We start from the raw sequence: 20,127 nt of genomic DNA, 5'->3' as shown, positions 1-20,127 counted from the left end.
GTCTGACCACATAACCATGTGGTTCTTGCATACTTGGCACTAGTAAAACACACTTTGTTTGAATAGCTTATCTTATTGTATAATCCAAATTGCTCTGTAAAACAGCTCTTTCATCCTTTGTGTCATCTGCAAATTAATGCTAGAAATATCCCTGACCCAGACTTCCTCTGTGCCTTGAGCTTCATTTTGCTAAAAAAACTCTCATAAATCTGTCAACCATAAAACAGGAAGAACAGAACTTCTCCACCAAATATTATTAAAGACAGAGAGTGACCTGTTCAGATAAAACAGTAACAGGGGTCATAAAAAGACCATGATAGAAAGAACCAAATTAAAGAGAATTCGGGGAGAGGAAGAGGGGAACAAAACACAGGAAAACCTTGGGAGAACATTTAAAAGAGATGATTCCAAGCACCATGCACCTGTGCCAAACTGGTGAGGAACACTAAACAATAGGATGGATGAAAGAAAAGAAGATTCTATAATTCTATAAAACACCTGCTGTCTTACTAAAGGTCCTATAAAAAAGAAAATATGGATGGACTTGTGATGAAAACATAGGATAGAGATTCACAAGTACCTAGACTGGATTAGCAATATATGCCAAGGATTTGCTATATGATTCTGGGTAAGTAACTTACTCTTTATGCTTACAAAGCATTTTTAATTTCTCAGGGGAAAAATGTTACAGATATAAAGTATATTAATATTTACTTTATAAATCAAATAGGACTAACAGTAATAAATCTGTAGCAAACAGGGCTTTACATCACCCAGAGAAACATTTAATATAGGCATTTTCACTGATTTTATGAGGCTTGAACATCACAAATCTTTGGGAAGGTTGTAACTGAACTTCTGCAAAACAGAAGCTCCCTGTGTAAACACAATTTCTGTAATGTTCTTTTGTACCCGCTGTCTTTACACATCAACTGGGTAAAATATGCTAATCCTAGGATGAGATTATGTAAATCCCAAACCAGGTTGCTTCTTGAACTGTGCATTGGTACAGTGGTGCATAATAATAATCATAATGTTGTCTTTTTTTGAACTTCTCTCCCTTTTGAGTAGCACCTCTGCAGGGAAAAAAAATCCATGATGGCTCCTTGCCATCAAAAAGTTTTATAAAAAGACAATGGAATATAATTGGTGGTAGAGATGAAGTGGACTCAAGTGGGCTTGTCGTGGAAAAGCGTATTAAGAAAACTCAGGTCCCAGCTTTAAGAAATACAGAAACAAAACTAAATCAATCTAATGCAAGAAAGAAAAGCTGTAGGACATTTCAATTTCTTTCCCTCTGCTGCCCCATTGTGGTTACGCTTGGGTACATATCCAACCTCAGTATGTGGTTCTAGAGTATGGAACACTGACACATTTCCAAGAAGCAAACAATCACACCAGCAATGGGCTTCCTTTTCTTCCTTGCCTCTCACACATTCCTTAAGAGCGGGATACAGCCTCCAAGGGCCAGGGAATACAGCTTACTCCTTTAAATAATAGTCTGAATAAAAGGTTCTCCACTTATATCAATGTGAAAAACACTCCACTGACTCGGATTTAGTGATAAAAGAACAAAAATCCTTCTGTTGAATTCTGCTGAGATAGGGAGAACTTCTTCAGGCCCTGATACTACCCCACTACATTCAACTGAACACATCTCATTAACCACCACAGGAGAAGTAGGTTGTCTTCTACTAATTGAAGTAGCATTGATGATAGTAGAGAGGAAAATAACTCCAAGGTATTTCCAAAAGTGGAGGAACAGATTTTAGGCCAGAGCCAGATAACTGCTCATGGACATTTGTATTGGTATACAAACCATCAGTGACAGTAACCATTGATAGATCTGCCATAGCAGCCTGTCACTTTATAAAGACAGTGAAGAACAGTGGTTATAGCACCTCTATTTTGGACAGCCTGGTCCATTACAGCAACTGTAGTCTGAAGATATCTGGCTATCAGAGGAACTCAGAAATCAGTGGTCATAATCTTAGAAGAGAATTCCAAATTTGCAAGTTAAATGTTTTCACACTTATAGTTGGTAGTCAGGTGAAAGTAGATTTCAAACAAAATGAAAACAAACAAACACTTCTGAAGCCTCTCAAAAGAGGCATTTCAAGGGAGGCTAAAAAGTAAATGATCTAATACAAGTGAGACAAATCCAACACTGACAGTGGTATGGAAAGGTATTTCAGACGCAGCGGTTGCTGTCTGGAATAAAGCCTTCAATGTTTCCATATCTTGAGACATTTTGAAAGTAAAAAAGAAAGCAATCCCAAAGGGAATTAAGGATACCTGAGGTTTACTAATAGTTTAGCATAAGAATAGGTTTTCAAGGTTTCAGCAGGTTATGTTAGCTTGGGAATAGTTAAATGCTGACACACTTCATGTTTCTTCTGGGATACAGTTTTTTACCTCCACTGCAGATATGTTACTGTGCTAGGGCCTGTGTCAGAAATCTCAACATTGCACTGCACTATGCAGCAGCATTGTGCCTTCTCCATCTCCTGTCAAAATGGATTTCAAAAATATTGTTGAGATAACAGATCTATTTACTGGCTTGTACCTATTTAACAAACATTAAAATTATTAATTTATTAACACCTATTTGCATAGAAAGTATAATGACTTGGAACAGTAGAAAGGAAAAATCTCATAAGTACCACAAATGTTTCTGCTTCATCTCCTACCAGTCCAGCAATGGCTGAAACTGGCAAATCAGGGCCATGGTATGGATCATCACTACGAGAAACGGGGAAAAACAAATCCTCATGAGGACTTATGGACCCTTGTTCATCAGGGAGTTCCACAGGGCTGTGAAAAAGTAAAAGACACTGTCTGAGGAGCAGAAATATGTATAATAAATGCTGATACAAAATAGAGTAATATGTTTTCAAAATGGGCTTTATTTCTGCAAAAGTAATGGAGAAAAAGTGAATAAATATATATAAATATTTACACATGTATTCTGTAATGAGAAAAGGCACAGAACCCTTCAGTGTTCTTTTCAGATTGCAAATTAAGGCCTTGTCTATACTTTCATTAGTATAACTGTGTCAGTGGCAATATGTTGCTCATATTAATAGTTAACAAGATTAACCACAGTTGGGAATGGCAGAGTATGAGAATGCCACTGAAAAAGCAAAATACTTTGAGGACTCCAACTTGAATGATACACACTACTTTTATACCAACCTCAAAAAACATTTTAGCATACAGAAATACTAGTTTAGTGTGCTCAGTGAATTGCATTGACAGAACCACCCTCTCTGGACCTGTAAATTACATAGAAAACTGATACTGCTTTTGGTACAATTTGTGATTACAACAACATGTTGTTTAACTATTCTTACAAAGAAGAAACGGATCCAAATTTGATGGTGTCATAGCCACAAAAGCAATGCTCAACATAGCTACTTACAGAAAAGCAGAGCAGGCACTACCTTAATTCAGCCACGCAGCTTTTCATGGAGGCTGCCAAAGCAGCTGATTAGTATTAGCTTCATGGTGTGCATAATCCGGTCATGTGAGTGGTAAGAAATGAAATCATAAATTCAATTCACTTGATTGACTAGACAGATTCATAGTGCTTGTGATTTAGCAATTACTAGATGAACTGTATTGGACTAAATCCTTTGCAAATAGATGTGTTGCTAGTCTTAGCTATTAAAATATACTTCTATATTTTACTCTCAACCTAAAGGGTGTTTCACTTACTTTCGCTTAAGGTGATGCTCGTCCTCAATCCTTTCAATGTGCCAGATGGTAACGGAGCTCTCGCCAACAAAACACAGTTGTTGCCAATTCATAGGGTTAAAACTTAAAGAGGTCGCTGTTATCCCTGGCTGAGACTCACTGCACAGGAGGATATTTTCTTGCCAGTTCCTTCATTAAGGAGAGTAAAAGAAAATAAAATCCATTAAATAAGTAAAACATTCAAGCCAAAGATTTGGATGTGATTATGACTGACGTTCAAGATTCAGTTTGGAAAACAAATACCTCGTCACTGACAAAAAATTGCTGCTGCCAAACAAATTGAGTCCTCTTGAAAATGAAAAGGATGTGGTTAATTATCCACACATAAAATTATTACTGCTAGAAAATGAATAACTAACATTTTAGAAACATTATCATGCACTTCCTCTTGTGAAAAAAACAAAAGAGTCAAGAGAAATGGGTTTTTTTTTCAACAGTTCCATCAGCGACTACTCAAATGGGCCCAAACAATTAACTCTTCAGCACCCCAGCCCTGCTTAACACCTCCATAACATAATGACTGTAATGCCTGCAGCGGGAAGATACCATAATTAGGAAATAAAACACAGCCTGTGACTACTTATGGATTAATTACTTAGTTAATGCAGTAATTTTGTTGTGAATGCAGACATACAAGCTATGGCTTCATTAACTAACTTGGGCACAAACCAGGGTAGAATTTGTGTGGAGCTGTTATGTATAGCTGACAGAGGCCTGGGAATCTGATTTCCACTGACTTCTCCTTTGTCCAATATATTTTATGTTTTGTCCACAGCTATTTTATGTTCTCCTCATGTAATTTGCATGTTTTTCCATTATCCAGATTAATTCTTGATTGTGTTTGCATTTTTAGGTGCTGTCCAAGAACTGATTAACATCACTTGAAGAAAACAGTTAAAACTGTTTCTTAATTTCTTGGACAATATATCTGACTGTTAATCTAAACAACATTTATAACTTTAGTATTTGTCATTATTGGTAAGAGGAAAAAGCCTAAAATGCATACTCTGCTGTAAATGGATTTAGTATAATCCCTTTATTCTGGCCTGCAATAAATTCACTCACAGAAATAGATTAGGATGCAAGACAATTGTTAACATTGGCAGCATGTGCAAAAAATGAGAAGTATTCACACGTATACAGTAACCCTCATTAAAATTACAGGAATCTATAAGCTGCAATTCTGAATTTCAAAGATATCAATGGAGATTTCTTTCTAAAACTCTGTCAGCATGTTCTCGTCTCATATCTAACAGATAATGCCATCCCTCTTTTATAGCAGATAATTTACTAAGATCTGAAACTATATGGTACATGTATCTGAAAAAGAATCTGGCATTAAGGCTCTCCTTTGTACAGAAAAGAATAAAGATCTAGGGATAAAATATCTCAGATGAAAGGCAGCTTTTAGTTATCCATACACTTTCTATATTTTGAGACCGACATAGCTTTCAAAACATCTCTTATATCTCTGATTCCAAACTAGTTCCTTAAAATACAGGAGCTGTGCTATCATCATACTGTAATGACACCTTAAGGATGCTAAACACTGAGGTTTCTATCATCTGTACACACACATTTCTGCAATGAATGCACAATATAATCCAATTGCAAAAATGAAGGTCCTGATTTCACAGTAAATTCACACATCTCTAAGTTATAAATTCTAAGGTTAATATTGTAAAGTAATTGTATTTTGTTACTAAATTCTTTCTGACTGGAATGTAGGGTGTTTTTTAATGACAATTAGGTGCTGATAGTTGTAACAAACTGATTCAATCTGGTTAAAATTGTTTTGCCTTGGAAATTGCCACTATTTTAAAGCATTTAAACATTTCTAGGTATTTCTGTTTTTAAGAATAATCTAGAGAAGTTTGTCAAGATGGTGGAATTTAGTTTAAGTGCACACAATGAACTCATTGGACCAGCTGTGTCATTCCTGCTGTAAGGGACAAATGTGTCAGCTCTTGAGGCCAGCGAGGCTGTCTTGCTGGTTTCTAGTGTGATATACACACAGACATCCTTCCTGAACAGCAAACGTTATTCTTCTTCATAAGGGATAAAGAAGAGGCATCTGCAGTAGTACCTACTATCATATCATTACTAAAATTCTGAAGTTACAGGAGCAGCTTCACTGATCATTGTACAAGAGAAGATCATTAATTTGGGAGTATACAAACCATTACTTGTCCTTGCTCGTCTCCCTTCTACTCCACTCTCCCACTCCACAATCAATGGGAGCTTGCTGGCAATGGAGGCAAGAGCAGGACTGTATTTTCACAGTACAATTAAAATATTAAATATTCCAACTTTCTGTATCTGCACAACATTACATATTTTCAATGACAATAAGCAAAGAATTATGTTCTAGTCCAGTAATCCACGTTACTGAGCAAAATTATAAACCAGAACTAAGATCAAGCAAAAGTAATTAAGAGGACCACTGAACAGTCTAGGGGGACAAACTAGCAGAACTCAGCTTTAGAATCCCTTTCCTCTTTTCAGCAGGCAACTTTCTTCCACAAACAGCATGGTGCTCAACTTCCAACAGTGAACAGATAGTTATGATGCTGAAGACTTTGGAAGTACTTCAAAACACAAAATTTGGAAGAAGGTAGAAGATAGCTCTGGTAAAATTAACAGCCATTTTGACTAATGCTAGAAAATAAACAGCAATTTTGGTTACAGAAAGTTTGCAGACAACAATCAATCAGGAAAAAAAGAGATGAAGGCAACCAGCATGTGTTCTGCATTTATTAATATATGCTAAAAAAGCACACACACAAAAATATGAATTAAATGCAAATGGTATTAGAGATTTTTTTTTTAAAACTCTTACCATACTGAAAGAATAAATTCTGGGATCGAGGAGTAACTGGCTAAATACGGGCCTGTGAAACTAAACGCAAGTAAGGTGTAGTCCAGCTGAGCACTACCTGAAATGTAAAAATAAAGCACATGGTCTTTTATTGCCCCAGACTTTATTGTACATTATCACAAATACTCTTCTCACTTCCCTTATATCCACTTTAATTCTTCACAGATATCCTTCAGGCCCTTGATTTCTCTGCTTCACTCCAGACTGTTTGGATTTGATCGTAAAAATGATCCCTATGTATCACTTCTTGGATTTTTTTCTTTTTTTTCTTTCAATAATACCTTGAATTTGAAAGTATTTTTCCCCAAGTACCCTGAAATCCTTTGCAGTCATAATTTCACTCATATACATGAAAAAAACAAGTAGTATGATTATTTAAATGACAAGGGAACTGAAACATGGATAGAGTAAGCAACTTAGCTAAGGAGAGAACTGTTATGAGGCAGGCAAAAATCTACACTAGATCCCAGACTTCAAAGTTTAACTGCAAGAACCCTCATTGCTTTCACATCTCGGGTTTCTCATGTGGTTTTCAGCAGTCTGTTTCGGAGCCTACTGCAGTATGATTTTTTTTGCTTATTATAACTATATTTTCCTAAAACTAATTCCGCTTAATTCCTTTTGTTTTCCTTTTAGATCAGTTTTGTTATGTATTGTCATATTCCTCCCCATCTTGAACCTAAGTAAAAGCAGTGCAGTGGAAACCTCCTTCCACTGCTTTCCATGAATCTCGTCCTGAGACAGTTCCCTGTCACATTGTTTTTTAAGTCTTATAAAAAAACCATAACTTCAGAAACTGGATTAATAAAGTATTGTTTTAATGAAATGGTGATGAGGAAGGTTACCACATCACTACCTTTTAATTCTGTCAGTTTATTCAGTTCTGGAAAATGGTGGATATATATGATGGGATTCAGCTTCTGGTTGGAAAAGGCCACCACTTCACTGCTGGCATTTGCTGCAAAGGCTCCCACTGGGCCCGTTTGACACTGTAGTGCTGTCGTCTTCTTTGTTTCAATGTCCAGGAAGAGGATGTAATTACCACAGGGGTAGCAGACAGTTTGATTGTTGATAAAGCCAAAGCTCTTGTTTGAGAATCCCTGAACCCAGCTGGAAATAGAGCAACTGAACATTAAAACGTTAATCAATGACACACATTTCTCAAAATGCTGTGCTAAAGGGAATGTTGTAGCCTAAGTTACATTGAACTCATGCTTGGGATTTTTAAGACTCATCCTCATAACAATATTGCAAAACCACAATAACTTCAAGATCTTGTATTATGCGTCACCAGTTCAGTGTTTTCAAAAACACAGGGTCAATCTTACCCTGATGGAGCACAACAGACTGCTATAAGAATATGGAGAAATGCTTGTATTTCTTCCAGCTTTCCCTAAAAATAAAATTAGTTCACAGACTCTGGTCTTGTACTCATATATCACAGTAAAGCATATACCCCTATTCTGAAGGAACTGCAGAGCTACAATTTGTACTTGGGACTCTGTTGTGTTTGCCTAACCTTTTTACACTTTCATAGTTCATCTCATCCCCATAAAATAAAAAAAATACGAAGGCACAGCTTGTGTTTATATGAACCCCACCAGAAGGACTGTTCTGCTTTAAAGACACCAGTATTTTAACATGGCAAAACTCTGGAATGTAAACAGGATGTGTTACACAAGGACTGAAATAAATTACTGAAGCGGAGTCATCTTATGAACTTACAACATGTCAACAAATTCATAACTACCTGCAGATGTTTTTACCTTTCAGAAATCGTGTGGATAAACATCAGGACCCTTTTATCAAAGGGATTTATCACTAAGTGAGGATATCAGTTTAGCCTGCTAGTACCACGGCAGGAAAGTTCCAGCAGTGTAACAGGCACCCTCTGTGCACAACACTGCTGTTACCACTTTCTCTTCTAATTTCCACCTCTGCTCTTCTTCCAAATAAGAGCATTTGACTGGGAGAGACCTTTGTTCTCTGTAATTGCTAGAAGCACTTTTATGCTCCTTTCACGAACATAAGTCAGCCATAAGATCAGCTCAGCTGCTGATCCTTTGTACTCAGAAGAAGATGGTACTACAGCCTCGGTACTCTCATACTTACAAACATATTAAAATTACTAGTCTTGAGATATTTATGTCCAGCAATAACTTCTTGTTATCTTTTCTGAGGACCTTCTGCTCTTGGCTTCTTTCGCTACACGCAAGGGGGAAATGAGAGCACGTGTTTTCTTCCCCTCTCCACCCGCGCTGCCCTGACAGATCCCACCACCGCGGGGCCCCTGTGGAGGCTGTGCCGGCCGCCCCCACCTCACTTCCAGCGCGGCCTCTTCGGCCGGGAGCTCCCGGCCGGGGCCCGACCCCGCCGCCATCGCCCCAACGCCGCTGCCGCCCGTGCCTTGGCAACAGCAACGGCGTCTGCCATTGGCCAGGCTGGGAGCGCACATCTGATTGGCCCGCGCTCGTGAGCCACCCAATCACTGAGCGCGGGCCGGTATTTAAAGGGCCAGCAAGACAGCAGAAGGAACTTTTGATGCTGGCCCAGTGACCGTGGGTTTCTTCTCTCGGTCACCTTGCGTGTCCCTGGGCTGGGGCTGGTGTCATCTGCCCTTCTGTTAGTGGGACAGTTGAACTGTACTTCTGTCACCTCTTGTGCCTTTCATGGTGGACTTGTTTATGAGGAACACTTTCTCCTTGGAAGTATTTACGAGTTATCTGGATCTGGCGCTGGATTTAGAGGCTTGGGGGCTACAGTGGTCATTATCATGGCTAGGCTTTGCAAATGAAGATTTGAGAAGGACTCTACCCACGCTTGCTGCAAATGCGCTGATGGCTAAAAAGGCCAATGCGAGATAGACAAGTCTGGTTGCAAAAGGCACAGTGGAAAGTCTCCTTAGGCAGTATTGGCAAGACACGATTCTTTCTGCATTGTCTTTCCTCCTCAAGAATGATTCTGCATGTGTTCTCAAAAGAAGCACAGCGTTATGTAGAGTGTGTCTCCATGTCTCCCGATTGGAGGCCAGAGTAGACCAATGATGATGATCAATAATGGCCAAAGCTGAGATATTGTTTCAGGGAGTCCTTGTATCTCCTCTTTGGGGCTCCTCTCTTGCAGCAGCCGGTGGCAAGTTCACCGTAGAACACAAGCTTAGGGAGGCGGTGGTCCTTCATCCTGGAGACATGCCCCGCCCAACGCAGCTGTGTTCTCAGCAAAATGGCCTCAATACTCGTAACTGCTGCCTGTTCAAGAACAGATGCATTAGTCACGTAATCAGTCCAGTGAACGTTTAGTATTGTATGGAGGCAGTGCTGATGAAAGCGTTCTAAGAGTTGTAAGCGGTGGCCGTAGATGATTCAGTTCCATATAAGAGAGTAGACGTACAATGGCTCTGTAAACACTAACCTTTGTACTTTTCTTCAGGTGTTTATTACACCAAACCCTTTTATGGAATTTTCCGAAAGCACTATATGCCTTTGCTAACCTGTCGTCTACATCTTTGTCAATCTTACCATCCAAGGAGATGATGCTTCCCAGATAGTTAAACTGCTGGACTGACTTGAGCTCTGATTTGCCAATGATGATATGGGGATGATGGAAGATTTCCTGAGGTGCAGGTTGGTAGAAAACTTGTCCTCTTCAAGCTGACTTCCAGCCCAAAAAGCTCAGCAGCCTCTGCAAAGCAGGATATTAAACGCTGCAGAGCTGCTTCTGTGTGGGCAACAAGGGCAGCATCAGCAAAAAGCAGCTCCTGGACAAGATGATTTAAAGTCTTAGTATGAGCCTTCAGTAGCCTTAGGTTGAATAGGCTTCCATTGGTATGATATTGGATGTAGATAACATTTTCTACTACAGTGGTAGTGCTGGGTGAGCAGTTGGATTTGGTGATATTAGCTGTTTCTTCCAACCTTAATGATTCTATAAGGTACTACAGTTCTTGGACTCTGTAAGATGAGGCTCCTGAAGCTTCAGAGAGCTGAGAAGTCTGCTGGAAAAAAAAGAGGAAGTACAGCTGTGGTCTTTCCCTGTGTACTTGTGGCTTCTAGCCTAATAATACTGTAAGAACCTTCAAACACTTAAAAAGCAGATTTAACAAAATCTTCTTTTCCCTTTCCTAAGGGAGGAATACAATTTATGGTGCCTTGCCTGCTTGTGTTAGCTTGCTGTTTCTTAGCTGTACAGTGGCAGCATGCAGTTTTGTAATACTGCTGTGTACTCACAGTGCTGTAGAGCAACAGTGGAGCATGACATTCCTATCCAGAGGCAGCAGGACAAGCCTATTCCTTACCTTTTGTCTCCACAGCTGCTTTGTGTGCCACAGAGAACCAGGAGAGAATGAGGAAGTAGGTTTATTTTCTCTGGTGCCTCTGAGGGCTTGTCGTAGCATGTGGGTGTTGTAATGCTACTCTGGTTTCCCATGTGCCTGTGTCCGGGTTGTGAGTCAACAGGCTGCTTGTGTATTTCTTAATTGCTATGAGGAATTTCAAATTAATTTTCTCTTTTTTCTTCACCCAAAATTTTGCTGAATCTTTCTTAAGGATAGGTACTCAGAGGAACCATAAGTCACTAACAGGCAAAACTTCCCCGCTGTACAAGTACGGATCCACTGATGAGACTGGAGAATCCCCAGTCCCACTATTAGCCTTGGGAGTTTGACAGGGATGTGTACATTGCCAGGAAGGCCAGGACTTTCTCTCCCTTTGGCAAGGGCTGCCCCAGGGTCCCTACAAATGTGGTCCCTACAAACGTGCTGTTTCCTAATAACAAAGAGCTCTGACCTGAAGATTAGGTGGAAGTGTGTGGAGCCCTGGGAAGGGAATCACTTTACTTCTCTGGTTATATATCAACTTAGACACTGTGTGTAAAACACATTAAGAGGAAAGCTCCTTGACTTCCACTGTTATACCCCAGGAAAGGACGGTATAAGGAAGGCCCTGGTGTGCTCATCTCAACCGAAGAGGGAGCAAAAAAGGATGATGAGCACTCCAGTCTGCGCTTTGGTTCTTTCTTTTGCTCTATGCACACACTGATGCTCCCAACAGGCCCCGTTTGCAGAACAAGCATGAATCCCTCTATGACTGCAAGGTAGTAACGAAGGTAAATCTAACTTTTGCTGTGCCCCCTTGTCCGTTGGGTTATCTACTGTCTCCTCTTGTGTTTTCACCATGAAGCAGAATAGCTGCAGGAAAGAGAAATCCTCCTTGTTACTGTGGGTTTTGCAGGGCAGTAGGTGATGGAGCACTGCCGTAGCAGGAGGAGGCAATGAGGAGAGCCTGGTGCCTCGTTAGCTGCTGGGGGCACCGCTTATAAACAAACACCTGGCCTGCGGGGTGGAGTTCGGCCGTGGGTGTCCCACTTACACGGAGGCGCCAGCGGGGTGGTTGTGCTGAGGGTAGAACCACAGAGAGGGAGCACGGAGAGCAGCTTGACAGTGCCTGTCCCAGCTGGGTGGGGAGGGCGGTCAGATCAAGGAGAGACCACTGGGCAAGTGTGGGCCGGGCCGGCGACACCGGGCGCCCGACCCCCGGGGTGAGAGGGAAGGAGGGAGGCGGGCCCTGACCTCCGCCCCGCTGAGGGCGCTGGCTCCGGCCCGCCCCGGGGCCGCCCTCCGCGGGCGGGGCCGGCGGCGCTGGGGTGAGAGAGGCACGGTGGGAGGAGGCGGATCGCGACACATCGCATCGTATCGAGATGGCGAACGATCGCTCCCGCAGCCTGGGCAAGGGTGAGCGGCGCGGTGCCGGGGCTGTGGGGGGCGCGGGGCGAGTGCCGGCGCTAACACCTCTCTCCCCGCAGGTAGCGCGGCGCCGGGGCCCGTGCCCGAGGGGCTGCTGCGGCTGTACGGCATGAGGTTCTGCCCCTTCGCGCAGAGAACGCGCCTGGTTCTCCGCGCCAAGGGCATCAGGTGAGCTCTGCGCGGCCCCTGCACCCCACGGTGGGGGGGGGCGGCCCAACCTTCCCTTCTCTCCTAAATGGCTCTTGGTTAAAACAGTCCTGGAAGAACTGATTGAAAAGAGGTCTCTGCGAGTGGTTTTGCTCTAAAGCTTTTTTTTTCTTTTCTTTTTTGGGGGGTGGGGGGAGAGGGCTGTTCTGAAGCACATATATGAAATTAACTATGTAAAGGCCCAAAGTAAACCACAGAATATGCTGAGTTGGAAGGGACCCACAAGGATCATCAAGTCCAACTCTTAGGCCTGCACAGGACAGCCCTAAAAGGCACACTGTGCCTGCAAGCATTGCCCAAATCCATAGGGAAATTGCCCAAATCCATAGGGAGAAGCCCCAAGCTGATTATTTTTTTTTTCTTCTCGCTGAGTAAACATCCCGAATGTTTACAGTAATAGCATTGGAGCTTATCCTGGGTAAATGTGAGTAGAGACATAACATACACTTTTGTTTGGTTTTGATGAGAGCAGCAGTGAAAGTTCTGGGAGCTAGGAGTTTCTGTTGTGTTACTGCCCAGCAAAACACAATAGTTAGAGAGTGGCCTTTTTGAAAGAGGAAATACACTGTGTTCTATAACATGGTTTCATTCCTGTGCTGTAGTGAGTTAATGGAATTCAGTACTTGTGTTTGTTTCTTTTTCAAGAGAGCCATATTGTTGCAGAATAATTTAAATTTAGTAGTAGAATGGCTAAGGCTTAGTAAGAGAGTAGGCCTAGAAAACAACACTCCAAAGTAGTAGGTTAGCAACCTTGTTTGTGAGAATGGAATGTACTGAAGAGGTAGGAACAATAATCAAAGGATTTAGCCAAGCATGTATATAATGATTTGTTACCTTAGGTATGGTAAGGGTCTGTTAAAAAGTTTCTAGGGGTAAGACAACTTAAGCAGATTTATGATTAGAGTAGATGATTACCAATTGTTATCAGTATGAAATATGAGTTTGTGTGTGTAACTAAGTGTAACTGCTTTCATGTAGAAATTGCACGTAGACATGTTTGTGTGAGAGTATAAAAACTGTACGAAAAATGAGGGTCTTGGGAATCCTGACTTGGGACGCTAGTCCTCAGGTTCCCGGGCCCCAAATAAAGCACCGCATAAACCGGCACTCTGTTGGTTTGTGTCTTTGTTACGGGCAACAATATCATTTCAGTGTTCTTAAATGGGGTCCAATGTTTCTCTCAGTCTACAACTTAAAAGTCACGTTTTTACATCTTTTTCTGATTCTGCCAAGTTGCAGGCCTCCCAGGTTTATTAACCAACGTAGGTCTGGGAGTTCATGTAACGTAGGGAATGCTTACCATTCAGTACTCCTGACAGCAAAGTGAGAGTTGAGTTCGTTTTATTTTTTCCATGGGTCTTTTTTTTTTGAAAGAGTAGATGCAGTAAAACTTCCAGGCCAGTATAATTCTGTCTTTATTTAGTGCTGGGAGGTTTCTTGTAGTGATTCTGGAAGTGATTTATGGCTAGATGTCATAGTTGCCTTCTGGTAACCTTTCAGCGGTTTTGAAGGTTCAGCTGTGTTTAGCAGACCTTTGGGTTTACTGGGAATTTTGTGAGGTCACACATATAGCACAGCATTTAACCTATGGTTTGTTAATCTTTTTTTATCAGTGTCTTTTTGCCTTTACCCTAAACAGCTATTTTAGGTTGGGAAGATAAGTAGGTAGGATGCTCTCCTGATTTGCTCTTTGGTTTAAGGACAGGTTAAAGTTCAGCTGCATTTCTTAATTGAGGTGTAGCTTATTGGCAATAAAGTGTTACTTTTTTAGAATGCCCTTGAACCCACATGTGATAAGTGTGCTGAGTTCTGACCTTTTTTTTAGCATGACAATAAGGGCTGCCTCTGTTGTGTGCTTGCAGACTGTGTGTGTCTTTTATTAGTTCAACAAACAACTCATTTTAAGTCAGTCTTGACTTTCTCCAGCAAAGTATGGCAGTATCTCTGTATCAAAGGATTAGTCCTGCAAAAGACTTCAGGGAAAATGGGGGGAGTTCAGGGGAATGAGGATTCAGCTTCTCAGTACTGAACTTTTGAGGTGTAATGGCTTGTGTTTCACCATGGTATGGAGTGGACTGTAGCAGAACTGAGCCTGTCTGGGTCTTGTTTGTTTTGCTGTTTTAGCCATGAAGTAGTCAACATCAATCTGAAGAACAAACCTGACTGGTTCTTTGAGAAGAACCCCTCTGGGCTGGTCCCTGTTCTGGAGACCAGCAAGGGCCAGCTGATCTGGGAGTCCCCAATCACTTGTGAATATTTGGATGAGGCATTTCCAGAGAAGAAGCTGATGCCTTCAGACCCATATGAGCGAGCCCGTCAGAAGATGATCTTGGAAGACTTCTCAAAGGTAGTGCCTGATCAGTGTAGGATTATGTTTTTTACTTTAGCATCTCACCAGAAACTGCAGCTCTGTTGCTGAGGCTGCTTCCATCTTTTGAGGCAGGCCTTGTGTCTGGGAAAACCATTTAAATAACTGGAGGGGGTATGTGGGGTCTCTTGATGTGAGCACATACAAACCACTGTGTCTCTGAATTGCTCCCAGCACTTGTGAGTGGGGATGGGTGCAGGAAGAGGTAGGATTTTGAGCATCGTACAATAGAGCAGAGGTTAGTAGAGTAGAGGTTAGTAGTGGTTAGAAACCAGCTGAATACTTGAGACCTAGGCAGTGACAATGGCTGTATTTAACCCAGGTATTTGTGTTGGAAGTACTGTGTGAATGCAGAATGTGAGGAGTGCCTGATGGAGAGAGCCTACAACCATGGGCGAGAGATGGTATGTGGCTGTTGACATGTATAAGGAGGCTGGGTTTGGCTCTCATTTTGGTTTGGAGGTGGTTGACTGCAGTTAACCTCTCTGTACAAGCATATCCTTTGAGGAGTCTAGGAAGTGAAAGAAGTCAGCTTGGATATGAGACAGGAGAGGAAGCAACAAAAGATGCAAAGAGATGTGGACAAAGAAGGGGGATAGAAGGGAGGATATATTTGCAACAGGCCTTTCTGGATAGACCTGGTGGGAGGAGGGTTACAGGGAATCATGTTGCAAGAAAGAAAATATGCAGATGGGAAACGTACCCTTCTTTTCACTATTCTCTTCTTATTACAATATTAAAATTCATTACTATTTGTATTAATTTTTCCTGTAAGCCTTTGCTTACCTTTTCGGAAGTATAGAAGCTTTTTATTAATGGACTTTATTTAGCTCTTTAAAGTCAAATCTTTAAAATTTAACTTGCATTTAATATCTTAACATCTAAGTTAACGTTTTAAGTTCTGAGTGACTGAATTGTATTATTGTAATAGGAACATTACAAACTTCATACTTTCCTTTTATAGATAACACCCTTACTTTTCAAGCATGTGTTGGCAGTTAAAGATGGACAAGACACCACAGCACTGAAAGCAGAGATTGCTGAAAAGTTTGGCAAATTCGAAGAGGTAAGAGTGTTTCATGATAATGAGTAGGTTGTCAGCCTTTGTGTGATCTCTTTTTTCCTTTCATGCTGTGGCCTTTGGAGATAGATCTCTTCTCATTTAGTTGGTAGCTACAACAAGGAACAATCTTTCAGTTTACTACTCCCACCCTAGAATGCACAACCAGCACCATTAGAGTAAATGTCAAGTAGCTAAACTAAACTTTATCTGATGAGGAAGACTGTGTGGACTTGTGGAGATTTTTGAATTCTAGCTGACTGCTGTTGCCTTGGCTGTCTTTGTTCTGCTTTAAATGTAAGGACACCTTGCAGGATGTACTAAGGACAAGGGCTGAGGAGCCTGAGCTGCTGAAGAGCATCTGTTCTGTAGCTCTGCTGAAATCAGTGCAGACATGCTGGTGATGATATAAAGTCTTTTTCATTTGACAGATTACCTTTGGGGGGAGTGGGGGGAAGAAGCAGAATGTAATCTGTGCCTTGTAGAAATCCAGCCCTGGACCATGTTCTGCCACTTGAGGTGTAATGCAACTTCAGCAGAGCTCCAGCAGATGTCAGGTGGCTTTGATGCTGTATTAATCACTTGACAGTCCATGTCAGTAGTGGTTCTTGGCTAGTCTGAACAGCTGTTGGACTTGCCTTTGTCATGAACCCATTCCTTCTGCTTCTTTAGCAGCCACAACTAATGCCTGTCTGGATCAATTTAGAAGAGTTCATAGAGTCATAGAACATGCTGAGTCATTTTCAGGGTAGTCTTGTTTGTCTGATCAGCCTAAGCTTGGAGTAGTGCAGATGACAAATGAGTTCTTGAGGGAAGTCATGTGTGTTTCACTTTCCTTAATGTTTAACAGAGTTGTATTTCAGGGAAGATTAATCTTCCCTTTTGATCAGTGCAGTGAAATACTTGCTGTTCCTTCAGTGTCTCTATTTTACTATGCCCTGAAGGATTTTGCAGCAGCAGCTGACAGTCAGCTGAGGATGGGAGGCAGGAACAGAGCCGTGCAAACTTCCCTCACCCTATTGCAAGTGATATTCCAGAGGGGAAATGTTTCTAAACAGTTCTGTATTTCGATTTCTGCTGCCCAACAGAGGGGGCTGTGCTCCCATCTCTGCACCTGTGCAGTGGCTGGTTGTGCTCTGCTAGACACCTGGAAACTCAAACAGCTCGATGCTTCCTGAAGGGCTGCTGTGACATTTCTACTCGATCATGGGGGTTAAGGCACAGGGAATAAATGCCATACAAGTATAGAATAGTGGTGAGTGTCCAAAAAGACAAAGATTTTTAAGGTCTCTTGAGTTCCACCTTTAAAATGCCTGAAAACAGAGGGACTAGTCTAATGAAAGAGGAGACCAAGCTCTGGAGGGTCCTTAAAGCATGTTAAACTTGGATGACCATGGCACTTAAAAATGCATCAGAACTACCGGTGTAATGGGAGAACTTGCTGGATTCTTTGTGACCCTGCTTTCTGTGCTGTGAGGATCTCTTCCTGGTGTAACTTACACTTGCTTCCTGTTGCCTTTGCACCTGGAATGAAATGCACTTCGATATGTAATGTTAGAAATGTTTCCCTAACACCACTTGGCCTCAACTGCCATGGGAAAAGAGTCCCTTCTAAAATGGTACTCTTACTTACCTGGATGTTAAATTTAGCTGGATTTATTGCTCAAGAAATGCATGTGTGTTATGTTTGATTAGTCTATGCCATTAATGACTTTTGAAGAGTAAGAAATCACAAACTGACAGATTCTGAGAGCTAAGTTCCTCTGTTTGTGCACATGCTGCAGATTGCTAATGATTCATATTTTGTGACAGTTTTTCAATCTATGGAAAAGAGTTGGACTGACAGTTTGTGAAATAGCAGCCGTAGTATTAAGCTTGACTGTACTCTGCCAATATTGCATGCACAAGAGAAATACAGTGTATCCTTTATTTGCTGTCTGATCCCTACAGTCTCCCTGCATCCCCCTATGAAGTGGGCTTTTTGATATTGTTCTGTTGTACTTTTTCTTCTGGGGACAATTGACATTTCTGGCCCTTCACAGATTCTGTCCAAACGCAACACTGTGTTTTTTGGTGGGAACTCCATCTCTATGCTTGACTACATGATCTGGCCGTGGTTTGAACGCCTGGAAGCATTCCAGCTGATAGAGTGAGTACCTTGCCTAGCTTCTTGTGAGTTCTGAAGTGCCTCAGTATACATATTTTTTGCATACATGCAGCACTGAGACACTCATGGGGGCTGCTGAAGAAGGCTTGTATTATGTTGCAGTTGAGGGGAAGCATCTTACAAAAAAAAAAGATGAGTTGTTCAAGGATCTCCTATAAATAGGCTTTCTTTCACCAGTTGTGCCTTCCTACCAAATAATTGTGACAGACCTGGAAGAAGTGGTTGAAATACAAGACTTTATCTCCATCCCTAGTATCATAGATGAAAATAGTCTTTATTTGAAGGGGATGGAGATATGGCAGCCTAAGTACAAATTTTTTATCCAAAACCTCAGATTATGCACATGAGGTGTTTTTGTTGTTGTTGGTTATAGTTTGTTTTAAATATCTGTGGGTTTGTGGATTTAATCTGTTAGTCAGATCCTCAATTTCTTCAATAGACTGTCTGTTTTGAGCTACTGGGTTGCAGGGTTGTACAAACTGCACAGCTTTTCTTGGTATTCAAGAAGGCTCAGAGGTTCATGGGTTGTGGGGGAGAATTCAACCACTGCACACAGTATTTGCCTCAAGAGGCATTGTGAACAAAGCATTCCAGAGGGAGGCAGTGGAGCACAAGCCTCTGCCCTCAGCTCAGGGCAGATGATAAATAAGAGCTGTGTGTTTTGCAGCAGGGATAACAGGAAGCAAAACCATGGTGATACCTTGCACAATAAGTGCTCTATTGTGTTTTTGCTGGGCTTTGCAGAGCCCACAAGCTCCATAAGAACTCTTGCACATTCCAAATGCTAGTTTGTCTTCTATGGCCTGATATTTATACCTGTCACCTGCTCTAAGCTGAACATTGTAGTGGGAGGGAGAAAGTAGTAAAATGGAATTGTTGAAGCTGTTTTCCTTCCTTGATGCCCTCCAGATTTTCCATTTGTGTAACTCAGTCTCTTCCCTTTTCCTGTAGCACTTTGAATCACGCACCAAAGCTCCAACGCTGGATGGAGGCCATGAAGGAGGACCCTGCTGTCAAGGCTACAATGACTGACACACAGACATTCAAAAACTACCTCCAGCTGTATTTGGTGAACAGCCCTGAGGCATGTGATTATGGGCTCTGAGGTGCCAGTAGGCATGAGCTTGCTAAAGTGTCAGTGCTGTTTTTCAGTATGGGGACTTAGTGTAATTTGATGTGGGCTCTTCTGTGGTTGCATTTCATGATTGGGAATAAATCTGTGCTGAAAAGCTGAGAAACCTCCTGTGAACTCCACTTCTTCCTGTCATGAGAAGGATGTGCTGGCTTGAAGCAGGAGATGGAAAGTCATTGCCAGCCATATATATTGCATAAGGGAAGATGTTGTTACTCAGAGGTGATGGTCTGTAATCTCTGGCCTCTTTGTAGGCATTGTTGGTGGGCAGTCCCTGAACTGATGCTGTTATGTGATTTAAAAATTGTAATACTGGTGTCCTGAAAATGAATAAAAAGCAAACAATGTCTTTAAAGAGTTTTTCCTTCCACTTTCTGGGCAGCTGTTAGTCACTGGTCATGCAGAGAGAGAAGAGCAGTGCACTGTAAAGGCTAAAACAGATAGTGTGGCTTGTGAAGTTAAGATGTTACTTAGTACAAACTATCTCTTTAGACAGAGCTACTGCCAAACCACTGACCTCGCAGCCCTGTTCACTTATCCCTGCTGAAGTCATGTTCACAGGGACCATCTAATAAAATTCCAGTTTGGGGTAGATATGCTAAGGGAGAGTGTATGGTTGTAATCCTTCTCTGTCCTTCTGAAGTTGGGTAGTGTTTATTCTAGGTTCTAATCTAAGGGCTGGAGTAGGGAGTAAAGCCAACAGAAACCATATCCTGAGCAGAAGGACATTTATTTTTTGTTCTGCTCCAGAACTCAAAGCATTGCTGTATTTGCCAAGGTGTAGATGAAATCAGAGAACAGAAGTATAAGAAGTTCAGT

General features: G+C 41.6%; 2 protein-coding genes across 8 annotated transcripts in view; one reads left to right on the top strand and one right to left on the bottom strand.

The window, feature by feature from the left end:
• The window catches only part of CFAP43 (cilia and flagella associated protein 43), a 44,104-nt gene extending 35,053 nt beyond the window's left edge, over nucleotides 1–9,051 (bottom strand). For 6 of the 7 annotated variants that reach the window (XR_004358221.1, XM_032694399.1, XM_032694398.1 and 3 more), the window contains exons 1-5: nucleotides 8,953–9,051; nucleotides 7,491–7,744; nucleotides 6,596–6,692; nucleotides 3,718–3,885; nucleotides 2,664–2,814 (exon numbers count right to left, since the gene is read on the bottom strand). Coding sequence is in view for 6 of the 7 variants with exons in the window: in XM_032694399.1 (XP_032550290.1) it covers nucleotides 2,664–2,814; nucleotides 3,718–3,885; nucleotides 6,596–6,692; nucleotides 7,491–7,744; nucleotides 8,953–9,014 (732 nt within the window). In the remaining variant the exon portion in view is untranslated. Of the gene's footprint in view, nucleotides 1–2,663; nucleotides 2,815–3,717; nucleotides 3,886–5,942; nucleotides 6,512–6,595; nucleotides 6,693–7,490; nucleotides 7,745–8,952 lie in introns of those variants that run through there. The other variant, XM_032694404.1, reaches the window with a different exon arrangement.
• Nucleotides 9,052–12,237: 3,186 nt separating this feature from the next.
• GSTO1 (glutathione S-transferase omega 1) lies at nucleotides 12,238–19,414 on the top strand. Its single transcript, XM_032694406.1, has 6 exons — nucleotides 12,238–12,362; nucleotides 12,434–12,542; nucleotides 14,706–14,928; nucleotides 15,914–16,015; nucleotides 18,052–18,158; nucleotides 19,128–19,414. The coding sequence occupies exons 1-6, from the start codon at nucleotides 12,329–12,331 to the stop codon at nucleotides 19,279–19,281; spliced, it is 729 nt and encodes a 242-aa protein (XP_032550297.1). The 5' UTR covers nucleotides 12,238–12,328; the 3' UTR covers nucleotides 19,282–19,414.
• The last annotated feature ends 713 nt before the right edge of the window (nucleotides 19,415–20,127 follow it).

The sequence above is a fragment of the Chiroxiphia lanceolata genome, chromosome 8, assembly GCF_009829145.1.
Source record: "Chiroxiphia lanceolata isolate bChiLan1 chromosome 8, bChiLan1.pri, whole genome shotgun sequence".
In the NCBI taxonomy this organism is placed as follows: Eukaryota; Metazoa; Chordata; class Aves; order Passeriformes; family Pipridae; genus Chiroxiphia; species Chiroxiphia lanceolata.
Note: the sequence above shows the minus strand (reverse complement) of the source record. Positions and strands in the feature narration are given on the sequence as shown.